The sequence below is a fragment of the Delphinus delphis genome, chromosome 1 (genome assembly GCF_949987515.2).
Source record: "Delphinus delphis chromosome 1, mDelDel1.2, whole genome shotgun sequence".
NCBI classification, from domain to species: domain Eukaryota; kingdom Metazoa; phylum Chordata; class Mammalia; order Artiodactyla; family Delphinidae; genus Delphinus; species Delphinus delphis.
The window spans coordinates 11541023-11560600 of NC_082683.1; the positions used below are offsets into that span (position 1 = coordinate 11541023).

Below are 19578 nucleotides of genomic sequence, written 5' to 3' on the forward strand. Positions count from 1 at the left end.
TCGAACCCGCGTCCCCTGCATTGGCAGGCAGATTGTCAACCACTGTGCCACCAGGGAATCCCCCTGGCAAAGCTTTGATTTGCAAGAGATGAATGTCCCAACCAGCCTTGTCTCTATCTGAGAAAAAACCTGGATGTCTTCTCATTTTCTGACAGGGGAAGTGGGTGAGCACAGCTGCAGAAGGCCTCAGTTACCAGCTGTTATTTTGTGGTTTGAATTTATTTTTGTGAACCTGTGTGTGTGTGTGTGTGTGTGTGTGTGTGTGTGTGTGTATAAAAACCTGCATTTCCTTAGCCCATAGGGTCAGGTTATTAATGGACTGTGGAGCCTCTAGTGGCCCTTTGCTCTCTCATCTGTCACCCTACTCAACAGCTTAGCTACTTCCTGCTCTTCGAGCACTCTCTCTTTTACTCTCCCTTTCTCCTGTTCCAGCTCTTTCCCTGGCTCTCTCTTACCCCTTAAAGGCTGGGCAAGCTCCCTACCTCTTCCGGGCCAGAGGCCAGCATTCATTTCTTGTTGGAATGCAGGAGACAACAAGCAGGTCTGGGGAGGGGGCACAGTGGATGGGCTCTCCCAGTCAAGGACAGCCCAGGGAAGGTATGCGGCTGAATGAGATTTTATGGGGCAGAGGTCCTGCAGGAAAGAAGCCCAGTGGGTGGCAGGAGAGGTCCGTGGCGAGCCCCAGCTACCCCCTCCTGGCTCAGCCCCCTTCCCCTCTTGCTGCGGGCACTGCCGAAACTTCAGGACAGCCGGAAGCCCAGATGGTTCAGGGCTGAGGGAAAGCAGGTGGTGAGCATGGGTGTCTCATGGCTGTGACACCTGTCACCTGTAGTCCCGGGGGAAAATACCTTCCCATCACAGTCATCTAGATTCAAATCTTTTTCTGGCTGTGCCCCCTTGGGCACATACCTCCATGTCTCTTGAGCCTTATTTTCCTGTTCAAGTGGGAGTGATTTGATAGAAATAATACCCATCACGACAGTTTTGAGTGCTTCTCTGCTGAGCTCACTGTTCCAGGTGTTTCACACACACCTACTGCCCCAGGTTATGGTGAGGATTAAATGAGATGATCCACAGGAAGGACTGAGACAGTGCCCTGCAGGTGGAAAGCCCAGAGTTAACATCACTCGCTCCAGTATTATGAGGACAGCTGGGAATGACGAAGCTGGGACCTGAACCCTGGCCTTTCACACACCAGCATTCTGATGCTGATGGAAATACAGTACAGCCTTGGTAGCCACCCAGAGCTCAATAAGATTGATTGATTACAGGCAACACCAAGGAGCCCATATAATCTAGAAACCTCTTTTTTTTTTTTTTTTTTTTTGGCCATGCCGTGTGGCTTGCGGGATCTTAATTCCCCCACCAGGGATTGAACCCGGGCCACGGCAGTGAAAGCACCAAGTCCTAACCAGTGGACTGCCAGGGAATTCCCCAGGTGCAGTATTTTTAACACCCCATCGTTGCAAAGTACCACTCTCACTCAGCCCAGGACATGCTATTATAAAGCCGTGAGTTATTGGGGTATTTTATTTTCTGTTTTTGAAATTTAAGTGGATGACATGGAACTGGGGTTTAAGACTTTCACACACCCTCTGAGATGACTGTGCCAACCTGTGGGGAGCGGCAGGATACAATCAAGAGTTGGCAATTTCTGCTCCAGGGAGTCTGAATGTCAGCTTTGTTCTCCGTTTTGTATTTCGTCATTGAGAGATGGACTAATGGCAAATATGCTCTCCCAAGCCTATCGGGGGGCCATGGGCTGCTCCGGCTCCAGGCTGGCCTGGATGGGCTCCGTAGGGTCTGGCTGGCAGTGAGCAGGGTTGTGTTCTGTGCTCATGTTGATGACACTGAAGACAAGCATGGAGATGGGGGTGGGGCTGGGGAGGGCCATGGCTACAGAAGCCTAGGTCCTGGGGTAAGGACAGTTCAGCTCAGCAGCTCAAGAGGTAGGAGGCAAGGCTGTGGGCGGGTGGCAAGGGCTGCCCCTGTTCATTCACTCATTCATTCATTCAGGCACTGTTCTAGGTACTGGTGATACAGTAGTGAACAAAAGAGAAAAAAAATCCCTGCCCTCATGGAGCTTAAGTTGGAGGGCAGGGGGGTGTTGGGAGTGGGGAGACTGACAACAAATAAGATAAGGAAACTAAATAAATAGCACGTTAGAGGAGTGGTAAGATGAAGGGAAGAGCAATAGCGTGAGGTGTTTGTTTTGTTTTGTTATTCATGTTTTTTGGGGTTTTTTTGGTGGCGTCATGGGGCTTGCAGGATGGACCAGGGATCGAGCCGGGCAGTGAAAGCACCGAGTCCTAACCACTGGACCGCCAGGGAATTCCAAGACCATTTTAAATAGGGTGATATTTGAGTAAAAATCTAAAGGAGCTGAAGGAGATCCCTGGGGGACGTGCCTGGTAGGGAGAAGAAACAGTAACTGCAAAGGCCCTGAGGCAGAAATGTGCCTGGAGAGTTGAGTCTGACCCTCTCTGTTCATCTGAAGTTACCACTCAGGGCCCCAGCCTCTGTGGTCACTCCTCATACTTTCCTAGGGTCTTTCTGGTCGAAGGAAACTAACCCAGGCAGAACCTTCCAGGCAGACTGAGGGCCTGGAAGAGATTTCCAGGGTCAAGTTCTGGGAGGGCTCTGCGATTCAACTGCAGGGTTGAATAAATCCTGAGGTTTTGCCAAGGTTTTAACAAGGAATTTGCAAGAATGCAACAAATTCATTCCTGGACCATGCTCCAGAGCTGCTTAATCAGAATCTCTGAGGTTTGTGCCAGGGAATGTGCATTTCTAAGAGCCTCTAGGCATGTGGGAGCATCTTTACCATATATTCCATCACATATCGATTTCCATGATTTTTCTCTCTTATATCTTCTTCTAATTGACTAGAGTGGAGTCTGCCATCTTTCATCTTTCTTAGATGAATATTTTGAGTTTGTCTTGGGGCACCTTGTCAGTCATTTCCTGCCAGGGAAATGAGGCATTCTGTAGGTAGTCAGCGGGGCTGTTCTGCTCCCACACCAAAAGGGTTGATCTGAAAAAGGTGACATGGGGTGAGGGGAGATAGTTGGGATTTGCATGTCTTCTCCACACGCTCCTTCCCCCCAGTCCCGTGCCCATGGCGGGTGCGGGGGGGCTTCTTGAGGATCTGATCCAGGTCAACACTGGGGCCACCGTCTGACACTTGTAGGGACTCAGGTGATGTTTGTAGAAGTAAAGAATACATAAATGAATAAACGTGAGTTTTGACAGGGAAGGACAGGAACAGTAAGGTTGTGGGCTTGTAAATACCCTTTCCCTAGCACGTGGAAGAATCTCTCATTCTTTCAAAATTGTTCCTTCCACCCCACCCATCTCCCATCTCCACCCCCACCCCCAGAAGTGATGGTCCCCCCAGCTTACTCTATTTTCTCCTCCACAACAGAGAGAACTAGAGATTCGGGTGGGACGGGGGTAGTAACCTCCAAGCTTCTCGTGGTTCAGCTCCATTACCCTCCCACGCCTGACCACCCCCTCCTCAACGCACCTAGCCTAGAGCTAAGGTCAGTAGGAAGGATTCTTGAGTCTGCTCCTTCCCCGCTGTAAAACTTTGGGCTACTTCTGTGAACACTGAACCCGTTTCCCCATCCTTGAAACGGGGCTGGGGACCTCTACGCGGCAGGTCGGGGAGGGCTCGCAGCGCTGCAGCGGGCTGTAATTGGCTGGGTGCTCCCAGCGCACCGCCCCTCGTCCTCTAGCGCCGCGCACGCCACGCCCCTCACCAGCACGGCCGGCTGGGTGGCGTTGCCGTGGCGACGCGCGTACACAGGCCGGGCCGGCGCGCGGGCTGTGGGCCGCCGGCTGGAGACTCCGCGGGAGTGCGGCCCGGCGGCCTCGCCCAGAGCGGGCCCGGCGCCTCCCGAACGGTCAGGGCTCTCGGCGGAGGACGAGGCGTGGGCTTCTTCCTCTGGCCAGGTGAGAGCGGCGCGCGAGGAGGCGGCGGGCGGAAACCTGGGCCGGAGGAGGCCATCCCTGCGAAGTCAAGGGCGTTGGGGTAGGCAGGGGACCCGGCCCCACCCGAGTCCGAACTCTCTGATCCAGGCTCGGGTCGCCAGGAGCACCCCCAGAGAAGGTGCCCCAACACCAGCCGTTCCTTCCTAAGTGCAGCCCCTACCTCGTCCCCCAAGGTAGCCGGCACGGGAGCTTTAGGCCTCTCCTGGGCACCAGCTCTTGGATGTCCTGTGGGTATAGCTGGGATTAAGAGAGGAACCCCTGTTTCCCCTGATTTATGGACAACACCCACCCAATGGTCAGACACACACACACACACACACACACACACACACACACACACACACACCGCCCCTTACCTGAACTCTCCTTCTTTAAGGAACTTGGAGGCCACTGTAAACCTCAAAAGAAAGTTCGCTCCTATATCCCAATTCTGAGCCGTCCAAAGTGGTCAGGGGGGATGCAGATGATTGAAGCTCTTGCTCTTTACCGTGGCTGGTGCTCCATGGCACTGAGTAAGAACGAATTCACAGAGCTAAACACATTCAAATTACTTTTACAGTGTTTTCAGGCAAGGAAGTGATGCACAGGGCAAAGTTAATGTGGAGAAATATTGTCCAATCCAAAAGCTAAAGAGAGAGAATTTAGGTTTTCCAAGGAGTCATCTAAGATAGATACTGACAGGAAAAATGAAAGGTAGTTACTATCAAAGCTTCCTAGCCAGCTGGCTGTACTGACTTGCTTTGAGGTGTCGTTTGTATTTTCATTCACTCAGCAAGTGTTTACCAAGCACCTACTATGTGTCAGGTGCTGTCCCCCCCACCGCCCCCTACCCTGGAGAAGGGGTAATGCACAGAACTGGCAGGAACTGCAAAGGGTCTGACGTTTTACCCTGTTTGAAAGTTAGTAAGAGCCTGCCCAGCTTATAGTTCCTGGCAGAAGACAAGAGACTCCTGGGCCAGAAACAAAGAACTTTATTACTCACAGCACAGCCGACGTAACAGGCAGCCAGAGCTGCATATGCACATTGGTTCCTGTTGCCCAGAAAGTCCCTCGGGGTGGTGCAGAACAGCCAGTGTGGATGCTGTGCCCACAGTGGGTCTGTGTGCCAGGTAAGGAACTCCAAACTTAGGAAACTGCAATCTTTGAAAGGGGCTGCTAGCAAACCTGCCCAACTTTTGCCCCAGAAGGAGCCGTTATCTTTATTATAAACATTACCTATATCCTCCCAGGCTGTTTGCCATACAAGCATTCTCGGAAAGTTAGTGCAGGACAAAATCTTTCAATGCCTTTGCTCTGAAGATGGGTACAAACACAAAATACCCACGAAGAATCGCTTCTTAACAAAATGAACACAGTTCTGGTTTTCCAGGAACATATATCTTAGTGAAAGAGAAACAAACAGCAAGCATAACTAAATAAAGGAACAGAACATGTCAGAGAATGATAAGTACAAGGAAGGAAACACAGCAGGGGAAAACCAGCAGGGGAATAACATGACTGAGGGTGCCTTTAGCCAGAGTGGTCAGGTGGTTGCCCCAAGGGGGGACGTCTGAGCAGAGAGAAGACCCCAGCCTTGGGGACGTCTGGGGTGAGAGCTAAAACACAAATATGCGCATGATCCAAGTTTAAGTTTTAGATTAGTGGCGTTTCCTGTGGTTTTCCTGCAGAAGAGACATTTCTTGAAAGTTTACATTTTAGATTAATTCGACTTGAATGTGTTGCTTGATAACATGGTTCTCTGCAATTGAAGATTAATAACTGAGGGCAACAGAGCATGGTTCTTTGGGAAGAGGAAATGTCTTTTCCCCTATATACATGACAGCGAACTTAATAAAATTTATTTCTCATTATATGAAAGTATATATATTTATTTATTTATTTATTTATTTATTTATTTATTTATTTTTTGCTGTACGCAGGCCTCTCACTGTTGTGGCCTCTCCCGTTGTGGAGCACAGGCTCTGGACGCACAGGCTCAGTGGCCATGGCTCACGGGCCCAGCCGCTCTGCGGCATGTGGGATCTTCCCGGACCGCGGCATGAACCCGTATCCCCTGCATCGGCAGGCGGACTCTCAACCACTGCGCCACCAGGGAAGCCCGAAAGCATCAATATTTGTGGGACATCCACAGGCCTCAAAGTTTACAAATATAAACTATCCTGCTTATTTTTATTTCTCTTACCCCCAGGTAGGGTCTCATCTTCCTTTCGGAGGATAGAATGCTGGTTTCAAGGACTTTCTTTTATTACATGTCCCAAGTGTCAGCAGACAGTGCAATTCCCCCACCCCTACTCTGCCCCACCAGCAACAGTGGAGGTTTGTACACTGGTTACATGCAAAGGCCCAGAGTTGTCACACACTTACTCTTGTGTGACCTTAACTTCTCTGAGTCTCAGTTTCCTCATCTGTAAAGCGGGACAATCCTGACACCTACCTCGCAGGGTTGTTCTGAGGATGAAAAGAGGCCCTGTGTGTAAAAGGATAGCCCAGTGCCTGGCACTTAGTAGGGATTCAGTGATGAAATGATGATGGAAATGTTGATGGAAAGCAGAGCCAGACCGGAGACCCTCTACGGTCACACCTAGATGATTTTTGTTTTTATCCACAGTCTAACAACTTCACACTTCAGTGACCTTTCAGTTGAAAAGAGAGTTCGGGGACTTCCCTGGTGGCTCAGTGGTTAAGAATCCGTCTGTCTGCCAATGCAGGGGACACGGGTTCGAGCCCTGGTCCAGGAAGATCCCACATGCCTCGGAGCAACTAAGCCAGTGCGCCACAACTACTGAGCCTGCACTCTAGAGCCCGCGAGCCACAACAACTGAAGCCCACGCACCCTAGGACCCGCGTGCCGCAACTACTGAGCCCACGTGCTGCAACTACTGAAGCCTGCACACCTAGAGCCCATGCTCCGCGACAGGAGAAGCCACCGCAATGAGAAGCCTGCGCACTGTGAGGAAGAGTAGCTTCTGCTCGCCGCAACTAGAGAAAGCCCGCATGCAGCAATGAAGACCCAACACAGCCACAAAAAAAAAAAAAAAAAAAAAAAACGGAAAAAAAAGAAAAGAGCCTTTCTTTGACATGGCATTGAGATGGATCAGAATTCAAATATCAGGTGAATTATCAACATCTTGGAACCTACTGAAGTCACTGAAATTTTTATGTTTTAAAAAACATGTATAGGGCTTCCCTGGTGGCGCAGTGGTTGAGAATCTGCCTGCTAATGCAGGGGACACGGGTTCGAACCCTGGTCTGGGAAGATCCCACATGCTGTGGAGCAACTAGGCCCGTGAGCCACAACTACTGAGCCTGCACGTCTGGAGCCTGTGCTCTGCAACAAGAGAGGCCGCGATAGTGAGAGGCCCGTGCACCGCGATGAAGAGTGGCCCCCGCTTGCCACAACTAGAGAAAGCCCTCGCACAGAAATGAAGACCCAACACAGCCAAAAATAAATAAATAAATAAATTTAAAAAACATGTATAGGATTTACTTTGAAATGCATTAAAATATAAAAGGTATAGATGGGTAAATATGTGATAAAGCAAATATAGCAAAATGTCGATTGTAGAATCTGGGTGTTGGTTATATAGAAGTTCACCATCCACTTCTTTCAACTTTTCTGTGTGTTTGACATTTTCATAATAAAATGCCAGGAAAAGATATGTACAGAGTCTTGACCATACAGCCAAGCTATAATCTTGATATTTTGTCTTTGGAAATCTTTTTTTTTTAACCTAAATATATGAAGGAGTGCAGTGACTTAAAAAGAAAGTATCTTCTAATGCCCATTTCCTTGATGACTGACTCTTCCGCACTTTAAGAAGCTCTGTAGAAGTTGGGGTTCCTTGAGTCAAAGTTCAGAAGCCCAAGATTAATAACAGTCATAATCACAGTAGGACAAATGGGGGTTTAGTGTAGCAATCACCATTCTAGATGCTTCACATTTAATCCTCACAAAACTCTTTAGGATACAGAGTATTATTAGCCCCATTTTACAGATAAGGAAACAGAGGCATAGAGAGAGAATAAGTAACTCACCCAGAGTCACAGAGCTAGTAAGTGGTGGGTTAGTAACACTGAGCACTTGATTCTGTCAGATAACTAACCCCAAACTAAGCTTAATGGGAGGTGGAGAGCGGTTATCAGAGGAATTCAGATTTGTTTGGGGTTTTTTTTTTTTTTGCTATTGCTTGTTTGTGCTCTGAGTTACATAAAGGATGTCCTCTTGTGATCAGAACCAAGCTCATCTATGCCGGATATCACTGTTAAAAGGACAGTCTTAAAAATGTGAGGAATTCTAATTGTGATCACTGTTAACTCCAGCTACCCACTCCTACCTCTGCTGACTTCTCCTGTGGACATTATGGTGTATTCCATTCATTCTAAATATGATATTGAATAATTAGAGGACTGTATTTTTCTAACAGAATTGTCTTCTGTAAACCTTTTATAGGGGAAGCAGAGAGTATGAGGGCCTATCTAAAGAGCGCAGAAGGCTTCTTTGTCCTGAATAAAAGCACTACGATTGGAAAGCATGAAGATTCAGACCTTGTTTTAGAGGTAAGACCTCTTCCTACCCAGTCCCCGACCCTCCCTACCCCTCACGCCACCAAAAGTCCTCACTGTTCTGTGGACTCCAATCTCTTCTAAAGCACAGCCTCTGGCTAACAGTCCCAGCCTTCGTCGGTGTGCCACCAGTAACCAGTCCCCGCATGTGCTGGGTCTCCCTGGCACGTGTGGTGCGAATGAGCACAGTGCAAAGTGCGATGGGCCCTCTGTCCTTTGCTGACTGTGTCTGCGGTGTCCCACCCTGATGGCGCGGGTTGGAAGGTGGGCGTAGAGCTGATGCTTGACCTTCACCTGCTCCGCGTCTGGCAGCCACGGCCACCTGAAGTGCCCAGCTTGAGCAATGGCCTCTCGCCCTTTCCAGCGCTTCTGGAGACTGTGGGCCCCTCGGAGCCGTCCCCCGCCCCCACACCTCCAAGTAGTAAATCAGGGTAAGCCCCGGGCATGGCCTCAGCGCTCTCTCATTTCCTTTCATTCTCTGAATTAGCTGTGGCTCGGTCCACATTCCCAGCTCATTGACAGCCAAGGAAGTTGGAAGAAATTGTAAGTAAGGAATTATAAAAACAGTGGCTTGGAGCCTTTTAAAATTTTGAAAGGGATTAAAATATTGAAGCAGAAAGAGAAATGCAATGGAATCCCTTTACGACTGCGAAAGGCAGACCTCTCTCAGACTTCACTCGACAGATTTTTTAAAACTTTATTTTGAAATAATTATAGATGCACAAATCGTAGAGAGAATGGCACGAAGCATGTGTGGAGTTCTGTGCCATTTTACCACGTGTGGATTTGTGTGTGGCCATCAAGATACAGAAGTATTCCATCATCAGAGATGTCCCTTGTGATATGCCTTTTATAGTCGCAATTCCTCCTCCCACCATCGTCCCCACGCCCCTAAAACCACTCATCTGTTCTCCGTCTCTATAATTTTCATCACTTATGTATGACCTTTGCGATTGATTTTTTTTTTTTTCTACTCAGTGTAATGCCCTCGACATCCATTTAGGTTATTAGCTTGTTCTTTTATTGCTGAGTAATAGTCCACGGTATGGACGTGTCACCTATGTTTAACCATTCACCTTTTGAAGGACATTTTGATTCCATTTGGGGCTATTACAAATAAATCTACTATAAACATTTGTGTACAGGTTTTTGTGTGAACATAAGTTTTTATTTCTCTGCGATAAATGCTCAGGAGTGTGACTGCATGGATTAACGTATATGTTAATATATATTCGGTTTGTAAAGAAACGGCCGGGCTTATCCAGCGTGGCTGTACCGTTTTTCATTTCCACCAGCCACGTATGAGACACATCCTCACCAGCAATTAGCGTAAACACTGTTTTTCATTTTAGCTGTTTTAGTAAGTATGTAGTGGTATCTCATCATAGTCTTAACTTGCATTTCCCAAATCGATAGTGATGTTAAATGTCTTTTCATGTACGTATTTGCCTTCTGCATATCCTCTTCGGGGAAATATCTCTTCCTGTCTTTTAAGCACTTCTCATCGAATTGTTTGGTTTTTTACCATTGAGTTTTGAGAATTCTTTATGTATTTTAGATGTGAGTCCCTTGTCAGATAGATGGTTTGCAAATATTTTCTCCCATCCATAGCTTGTTTTTTCATTCTCTTAGCAGAATATTTCACAGACCAAAAGTTTTAATTTTTGATGAAGTCCAGGTAGTTATTTTTTTTTTTTATAGATCATGCTGTTAGTGTCATGTCTAAGAACATGCCACCAGGTCCCTGACCCTGAGGATTTTCTCTTATGTTTTCTTCTAAGTGTTTTATAGTTTTATGTTTAAATCTATGAACCATTTTGGGTTCACTGTTGTTTATGATGTGAGATTTAGGTCAAAGTTCATTTTTATTGCATGTGGACATTTAGTTGTTCCAGAGCCATTTGTTGAAAAGACTATCCTTTCTCCATTGAATTGCTTTTGCAAGTTTGTCAGAAATAATCTGGCCACACTTTGTCTGGGGGCTCTCTCTTGGTTCCCTATTATGTTCATGGATCTATGTGTCAGTCCCTCTACCATTATGACACAGCCTTGATTACTGTCGCTAGACAAGTCTTAAATCAGGTAGAGTGATTCCTCCCACTTTTCTTTAAAAAATTTTTTTAACCTATTCTAGTTCCTTTGCCTTTCCATTTACATTTTAGCATAAGCCTGTCTGTATATACAAAATATCATGCTGTAATTTTGATTGGAATTGTGTTTAATCCTATATATCAATGTGAGAATAATTGATATACTCCTACATTTTCTTCCAATTCATGAACATGGTATATTTCTCCATTTAGTCAGTGTCTCTCATGAGTGTTTTGTAGTTTTCAGCATACGAGTCCTGTACATGTTTTTTGTTAGATTTACACTTAAGTATTTCTCTCTCTTTTTTTTTTGAGTGATTGTAAATGGTATTGCATTTTTAATTTTGGTGTCCACATGTTCATTGACAGTATATAGAAATTCAGTTGATTTGTGTATGCTTCTTGGTATCTTGCAGCCTTAACTGCACTTTCTTATATAAGGGCTTGTGTAGATTTCTTGGGATTTTATACATAAACAATCACGTCATCTGCAAATAAGAACAATTTTATTTCTCCTTTCAGAAAAGGAGATGTGAATGCCTTTAATCTTCTTTTCCTTGCTTTGTTTCCCTGGTTAAGACTTCCAGGACTCTGCTGAACAAGAGCAGTGTATAAATCCTTATATGCACTTGTTCCTGACCTTAGGGGAAAGCAGTCAGTCCTTCACCGTTAAGTACGAGGTTAGCTGTAGGGTTTTTCTACATGTTCTTACGAAGTGCGAAATTTCCCCCCTTATTCCTCGTTTTCTGAGAATGTTTATTGTAAACTCAACAGATTTAAAGATAACTCCATGAACCTCCCTGTGAGATTCTCCTCCATGATACGGTCTCCCTTCAAGGACACAGAAAACCTGTGCAGTGTGCAAAGTGGGAGGAAAAAGAAGAAGCAGCAGCACTGTAGTTTCTTCTTTATCCTAACAAGGCATAGATTTGGGGTAGTTTTATTTCCTGTCTGGCTAAAGTAGAGACAGAGATCTCTGTTTTGAACCTGACTATGATATTAGAAAACTGTAGTAATTTTTAAAAGCACAGGCTTTGGAGATAGACAGACCTGGGTTTGAATCTCATTAGGCTACTTTGTGGCTGAGTGACTTCAGCCAAATTACTTAATCACTCTGAGCTCCTTTTCCCTGTCTGTAAACCCCTTACCTCACAGGGTTATTCTGAGGATTAAGTGAGAAATGCACCTAAAGAGCCTGGCCTGTGGTGCTCAGTAAATGACACAATGATCATTATTATGGTCGCATAAAACAGAGACTGAGAAGAATCCTCAGAGGTGCACAGGGTTGAGATGAGGATCCACTGACATTAATAAGCCATTTGGAAACGGGAACCAATGAGGACAGTTATTAACTAGACAGAAATTGAGTTGCATTCATTGTATAAAAATAATTGACTGCTGACTGCTCCTCGGACTTAGCTTAAGAAATACGTCACTGGGCTTCCCTGGTGGCGCAGTGGTTGAGAGTCCGCCTGCTGATGCAGGGGACACGGGTCCGTGCCCCGGTCCGGGAAGATCCCACATGCCGCGGAGCGGCTGGACCCGTGAGCCATGGCCGCTGAGCCTGCACGTCCGGAGCCTGTGCTCCGCAACGGGAGAGGCCACAGCAGTGAGAGACCCGCGTACCGAAAAAAAAAAAAAAAAAGAAAAGAAAATAAATACATCACTGCTGCCAGCTACAGTCACATTGATTTATGAAGGAATCAGTTGCATTTCCGGAAGCACGAGCTCATTTGGGATCCTTGGAGGACAGCTGATACATGAATTGCCAAGCGTTTTGGGGATAGACTTTTGACGGGCGCTTCTGTCTTCTCTTAGACAAATCATCTTCCCAAAGCTTAAATGGGAGAGGAGATTTGCTCTGAAGAGGGGTGTGGGGACATGGGTCCATTTTGAAGAATTGAAACCTATAGACATATCAACATTTTCCAGTTTTATAAAACAAGGTAAAAGTTGCCCCTCTGCTGACTTCACTGGGCCTTTCTGATCAGAAGAATCACCCCTGATCAGCTACGAGCCATCCCGAGGAATAATTCAGTAGTCAATTTATAGTTTATGTTATTGAGGCCACTAGAGGTCATTCCACTAAATAAAATTCAGGGATTTATATTAATAAAAAGTCATCCTTGCAATTACCCAGAGGTTACATCTAGCAAATAAAAAAGATTGTTTGTTTTATTTGCCTGGATCAATCCTAAAGAACAGGCAGTCATGCTTCTAAAGATCTCTTCTCATCAGCAAGGCTGACATGTTGTTTTGACTATTGGTATCGTAGTATTTCAACATCATTTACTCTTTCCAATAATGGAAGGTAGTTACATGCTTCTTGTTTTTAAAAATTGGGAGAAAGGAAAATATAAGGAAGAAAATAACAGTCATTTGTAATCATTTGGCTCAGGGAAAAATCAATATTGATATTTGCAGGGTTTTCCCGTCCAGGCTTTTTTTCTATATCCTGTAAGGAGTTTGGTTCCCTAAAGGCAATAGGAAGCCTGTTTATAGCCAGACTAGTGAGAACTGTTTATAGTCAACAGTGATAACTGTTGTTATCACTCATTATTTGCACAGTATTTACCCAGAGCCTCAGCACCAAGCCAAGTCTAGGGGCACAGCGATGGCAGAACTGGACCTGGTCCCTACAATCAGGAAGCTGCCAGGAGAGAGAGAAGTAAGTCAGATGATCCCACAAAGGTGTGACTAATTCCATTCCAACATTGGGGCTGTAAAGGAAAGGAATATGGAAGACAAGGAGGACTTAACTAGACACAAGGAGAAGGGAATGGCATGTGCAAAGGCCCTGGGGTGGAAGAGCATATTGTGAGCCCAAGGGACTGAGAGAAAACCAGGGCGTCCAGAGTCAGAGTGGGAAGGAGGAGGGCTAAGTGACAAGTAGGCCTCCTTCATGTCACCGTAAGGGTTTTGATCTTTATCTGAAAAGCGATGGGAAGAAGGCTTGAAGGCTGGTAAACAAGGGGCAGACCTGCCAGTGAGCATCCCGGCTGCTGTGTGCAGACGAGCCACCAGGAGCTCTAGTCACAGTCTCCCCTCTCCCGTCTTACACGGCTCAGAAGCCTCAGCCTTGCCCGTTTCACAGCTAAACCTTGCGAGTTGTAATTTATGTGATTTGATGTGTCTTGTAAACTGTAGTTTTTAGAGTTGGATATGGCTGTTATCTAAACGCTGCTGAGAAAGGGGCTCAAGTCTTCCAGAATGAAGAAACACCAAGCCAGTGGTTGTTGGATTTTCCATATGTTTAAGAGTGGTTGTTAAACATGAACTCCTAGACATTCTGACCCAGTGGGTTTGGGGTAAGGCCCAGGAATCTTCACATTTATATGCTCCCCAGGGTCAGGTGGGGGGAATGGAGTCCCCTGGAGTTGGTTCCAGGACCACACTTCGAGAACCCCACCATCAGTGTTCCCTCCCTCTCCCTTCTTGATCAGCAGAGCTCCTGCTTGTGTGTGTGTGTCTGTGTGTGTGTGTGTGTGTGTGTGTGTGTGTATTATTTCAATAAACCTTGTTTTGAGGAAAAGAGAAGCGAAGGTTAAACAATGAAGGGCTGACTGACCCTACCCCCTCCCCAGAGACTCCCCCAGTCCCACCCTGGGGAGGTTCCAGGATCCCTAGAAGACTGAGCTCTAGGACAGCCCAAGTCAGCGCAGGGCTGCAGCTGGGAGGGTGGAGATGGAGGAGAAAAAGAAAGAACAGACATGACAGGGGGATGAAATGCTGGTGTCCGCACCTCCACCCTTGGTGGTCAGTGTCCTGCCAGCCAGCTCCTTTCTCATGGGCGGAGCCACCTCTCCAGCCTGGGTCAGCCCTTCTCGCGTGGGATCGGAGGGTCGTGAAGCCAGACTGAATCTCACACACACACACCAGATCCCATCTAGCCAGATGACTCTCGTCCCTTTTCCTGGCCCCTGCCAGTTCTGGGCTGCCTCTCAGAAAAGAACCAGAGCCTACATCATAATCTTGTTTATTATTATTAAACAAGGCTGCTGGGATTGTCCTATTATTTGCATCATTTCACGGACATGCAGGTACGTCTGCTCTGTCAAAGGACACATACAGCTGTAACGCTGATGGGCATGGCCACATTGCCCACCAGGGGTTTCCGGATGTGGTGTCCTGCCAGCAGCGGACGCCTGTCTCCCACTCCCTCCCCAGCCTAGGGTGCTGACCACCCATTGGATCTTCACTGATCTACGGGGTGAAGTATGGTACCTGTGTCATTTTAATTCACATTTCTCTTATTCTAAGCGAACACCTACATTGTGAGACATAAGGTGACAGGTGGACTCTCTGTGGGGAAATCCACAGAATGGAACAGGCCTGGGAGGGTGCACTTGCTGGCTCCCCATCTGCATCCCGCTTGTCCTCCCGCCTGGGGCGTGCTCCCGTCCCCCCCCACCCCCACCTCACCCCTGGCTTCTCCCCAAGTGCTCCTCGCTCTGGGGGTTCACCTGTTTGGTCTCGCCAGTCCTCAGGGAATGTTTTGTCCCCTGTTTGGGAACTGGCGGCTGATTTCATTGGTCAGTTCCCACCACAGCAACTGATGGACCTAGTTTCTCACCGGCAGATGGAGGGCTTCCAAAAGGAAAAATTTCAGAGGAAAGGGCTCGATCGTGATCTCATTTTTCTCATTTTTTTATTGTGGTAAGATATGCATAACATAAAATTTACCATCTTAACCACTTTTATTAAGTGTGCAGTTCAGTGGCATTAAATCTATTCACACTGTTGTGCAGCCGTCACCCCCATCCATCTCCAGAACTCTTTGAATCTTGCAGAACTGGAACTGCACCCATGAAACAACAACTCCCCGTGCCCCCCCATCCCAGCTTCTGGCAACCACCATTCTGCTTTCTGTCTCTATGACCTTGACTACTGTGGGTATCTCACAGAAGTAGAATCATAACAGTATTTGTCTTTTCGTGACTGGCTTCTTTCACTGAGTATAATGTCCTTAAGGTTCATCCATGCTGTGGCATGTGTCCAAATATCCTTCCTTTTTTAAGGCTGAATAATATTCCATTGTGTGGATTCACCACATTTTGTTTATTCATTCATCTACCGATGGACACTTGGGTTGTTTCCACCTTCTGGCTGTTGCAAACAACGCTATGAACATGGGTGTATAAATATCTCTTCAAGCCCCTGCTTTCAGTTCTTTGGGATATATACCCAAAAGTAGACTTGCTGGATCATATGATAATTTTATTTTTAATTGTTTGAGGAACCGCCATGCTGTTTTCCATAGTGGCTGCACCAATTTACATTCTCACAACAGTGCACAAGGGTTCCACTTTCCCTGCGTCCTCACCAACACTTGTTATTTCCCTTTTTTTTTTATAGTAGCCATTCTGATGGATGTGAGATGAAAGAAAGATCATAATCTTTTGAATAGCATACGTAATACAAACAGCTACAGCATACATTTATGGACTGCTTACTGTATCTCACATGGCTTTATACATCATCTATGTATGTTCTGTATATCTATTTATAGAATTATATCCTCAAAACAAATCCTGTGCAGGTGAGAACTACTATTATCATTATTATCCTCATTTGATGACATGGAAATGGGACTCAGAAAGGTTAAGGAACTGGCCCAAATCACACAGCTAGTCGGGGGACGTGGGGCTGAGTTTCAGACTGAGCTGACTCAAGTTTCTAAAAAAAGAAGCTTCACTTTTTGAGTGTAAATTTAGCTTTGGGAACATCTAATATCTAAATTGGAAATTCTCAGTTAACTGCGATAACAAGATAATTGACTAAGCTAGGGAAATTCCACCCTGTGGAATCCAGAATGGGGGTTGTCAGTGAAATGTGAGATGAATGTTCTCGTGATCCTCATTCATGCAACAGGCTGAGGTCGCGCCATCTAGTGGGGGATTTGGGTAAAGAGGAAACGTTGACCTGGTGCTTTCCCAGGAAGAGGAGCATTGGGGCTGTTAAGTGGCGGCCCAGCAAGAACCACCGCTCATCTCTCCAATCCAGCCAGAGTAAGTTCTCTGCTTATAAGGACTGGTGGGATTAGATTAGTCCCACCTGGATAACCCAGGATAGTCTCCCTCTTTTTTTTAATTTTTTTTTTTTTTTTTTGGCTGTGTTTGGTCTTCGTTGCTGAGCACAGGCTTTCTCTAGTTGCGGCGAGCGGGGGCTACTCTTTGTTGCGGTGCACGGGCTTCTCATTGCAGTGGCTTCTCTTGTTGCGGAGCACGGGCTCTAGGCGTGCAGACTCAGTAGCTGTGGCACGTGGGCTCAGTAGTTGTGGCTTGTGGGCTCTGGAGCGCAGGCTCGGTAGTTGTGGCACACAGGCTTCGTTGCTCCGCAGCATGTCGGATCTTCCTGGACCAGGGCTCGAACCTGTGTCCTCTGCACTAGCAGGCGGATTCTTAACCACTGCGCCACCAGGGAAGTCCCCAGTGCTCTTTTAAGAGCACTGATTAGTAACCTTGATATCTGCACAGTCCCTTTTGCCACGTAATGGGGCATATTCCCAGGTTCTGGGGATCAGGACATGGGCATCTTTGGGAGACCATTCTGCCCACCACATTAATACTACCACCTGACTGGACCGTTGCTTTGGGACTGGTCTGAGAGCTTTCTGGAGAAATCAGTAGGATCAATGCCACAGGCCATGGAGAAAGATGGCTGGATGAGCTGGAAGGTGATAATACCATTACCAAGAGGGGAAGAAGCAGGATTGGTTGAGTGAGCACCTCAACATCCAGGAAGCAGCCAGGCAGTTTGGGGCCTGGAGATGAACCAGGGGTTGGAAATACACATCTGCGAATCGAGGGGGTGGTACAGTGGCCCCAGCCCATGGACAGAGTGAGGAGGAAATGGACATCTGAGGGGAGAGCAGCCCGGCGTGGAGACCTGGAAGCAGTCAGAGAGGTGAGGGAGCCAGAGAGCTGTTGCCAGGCTGAGGGGATTAATAACAGAGACAGCTTGCTTTGTGCCAGGTACTGTTCTTGGCACTTTCGAGTGTATTAACTCATTTCATCCTTAGGAGGTTAGTGTTGTTTGCCCCACTTTACACATGAGGGCGTTGAGGCACAGATAGGCTGAGTATCCTGCCTGAGGTCACAGAGGGAGGCTGGGGCACTGGGAGCCACGCTCGGGCAGTCTGATTTCAGAACCAGCCTCTCCTGAGGCCTTGCCGGTCCACAGGGCTCTCCCGGGGAGACCGGGGAGGAAGGATCCAGCTGACAGGGAAGCAGAGAAGCTTCTTCTTTCCTTCCACTCCCAGACTCGTCGTCTCACCAGCGCCTGGTCATTTCCTCATTTCTTTATTCTTTTGAAAACCCCAATTTTTTACTATTTCTGCACTACATCCCTTTCCTGAGGCAGTGGGGGGATGGGGCTGGGGGATGGGATAGCCAAGAACCAAAAGGTTAAAAGAAATAGATAAAACACACACACACACACACACACACACGAGTTAATTTCAAAAATGTTATCCCTTGGGCTTCCCTGGTGGCGCAGCGGTTGAGAGTCCGCCTGCCGATGCAGGGGACACGGGTTCGTGCCCCGGGTCCAGGAAGATCCCACATGCCGCGGAGCAGCTGGGCCCGTGAGCCATGGCCACTGAGCCTGCGCGTCCGGAGCCTGTGCTCCACAACGGGAGAGGCCACGACAGTGAGAGTCCCACGTACTGCAAAAAAAAAAAAAAAAAAAAAAAAATGTTATCCCACTCCTTTGAACATTTCCCCAAGCAGTACCTTTTGTCAATCCTACGAAGCCCAGCTTATCAAACTCATTTTTGCTGCTCAGGGAGCAACTGAAGAGAAGCAAAGAACCATGCCCCAGGCTGTGCAGCTGGAAGGTAGCAGAGGTGGGACTTGAACTCAAGGCTTTCTAACTCCAGAGCCCATCCTCTTGCTCTTAATAGAGAACATTTCACATTTGCCATATGTTCTCTCCTAAGGGCTTTTGTATGTATCATTTATACGTCACCAGTAACTTATAAGACTGTCCTTTTGTTACCTTACAGATGAGGAAACTGAGGTATCACTTGCCCAAGGTCACCCTGCTAGGAAGTAGGAGAGCTGGACTCGAGCCCAGTCTAATAACCACCACATTGTCCTGCTTCCCCAACCCCTGAACCATCAGGCCACGTGCCTCTCTCTGACAACTGTGTCACATGTCACAGGGAGGCCGAGAGCCCGAGGAGGCCCCCGAGGGCAATGGCAGTGGGTTGAGGACCCAGCGGGAAAGGAACGCTCTTGAAGCCATTTGACAATAAAGGACAGGAAGGGGGAAGGGGAGGCGTTTCTAGGCCGAGGGGATGGTAAGCAGGTTCACAGGTTAGACGGAAGTTACACTGTCAAGATGAGGATGCTAAAGCAGAGATGGTTGAGGAGAGGGACCAGACCAGGGTGGGGTGAAGGCAGGACCACCCGGAGGCCCTTGGCAGCTAAGAGAAGCCTTGAAGGTCCCATCTGAGAGCTTCTCCATGCCTGGGAAGTCCAGGTCCTGGCGGGGGGCTGAAGGTACATTAACAGGGGTGTGGAGTGATGGACGGGAGTTTCATGAAGGGACTCCACAGGGAGTGGGCAGGGCTCAGAGAAACCACAAAGGATAGTGCAGGGCCCAGAGCTAGTATGAGTGAGGACTGTTCCCACCCCCAGAGCTGAGGGGTGAGGGGCAGGGGCATTCCTGGGACCCGGAGACCCCGAGGGCTGGGTAGAGTCCTCTGACGGAAGCTGTGTGGCCCCACAGAAAGGAAGCCAGGGGAGTAAGTACCCCAACCTCTCTCCTCCCTGCTCTGACCTCTAACCCCCCATTGGCCAAACCCAACCAGAAACCAGAGGCAAGGAGCCCATCAGCCCATGATGCAGCTGCACAGGTGGGCCTGCTGGGCAGAGGGCGCCGTGGAAAGGGATGGAGGAGGGTCGGGAGAAGCAGATGGAGGATGCCG

At 47.6% G+C, this 19578-nt stretch overlaps 1 protein-coding gene across 1 annotated transcript in view; it reads left to right on the forward strand.

Annotated features, from left to right (window-relative positions):
- Positions 1 to 8457: 8457 nt before the first annotated feature.
- Positions 8458 to 19578, forward strand: part of FHAD1 (forkhead associated phosphopeptide binding domain 1) — a 131332-nt gene continuing 120211 nt past the window's right edge. Inside the window, exon 1 of the mRNA XM_060012343.1 lies at positions 8458 to 8550. Within this exon, the coding sequence (XP_059868326.1) occupies positions 8458 to 8550 (93 nt within the window). The remainder of the gene's footprint in view (positions 8551 to 19578) is intronic.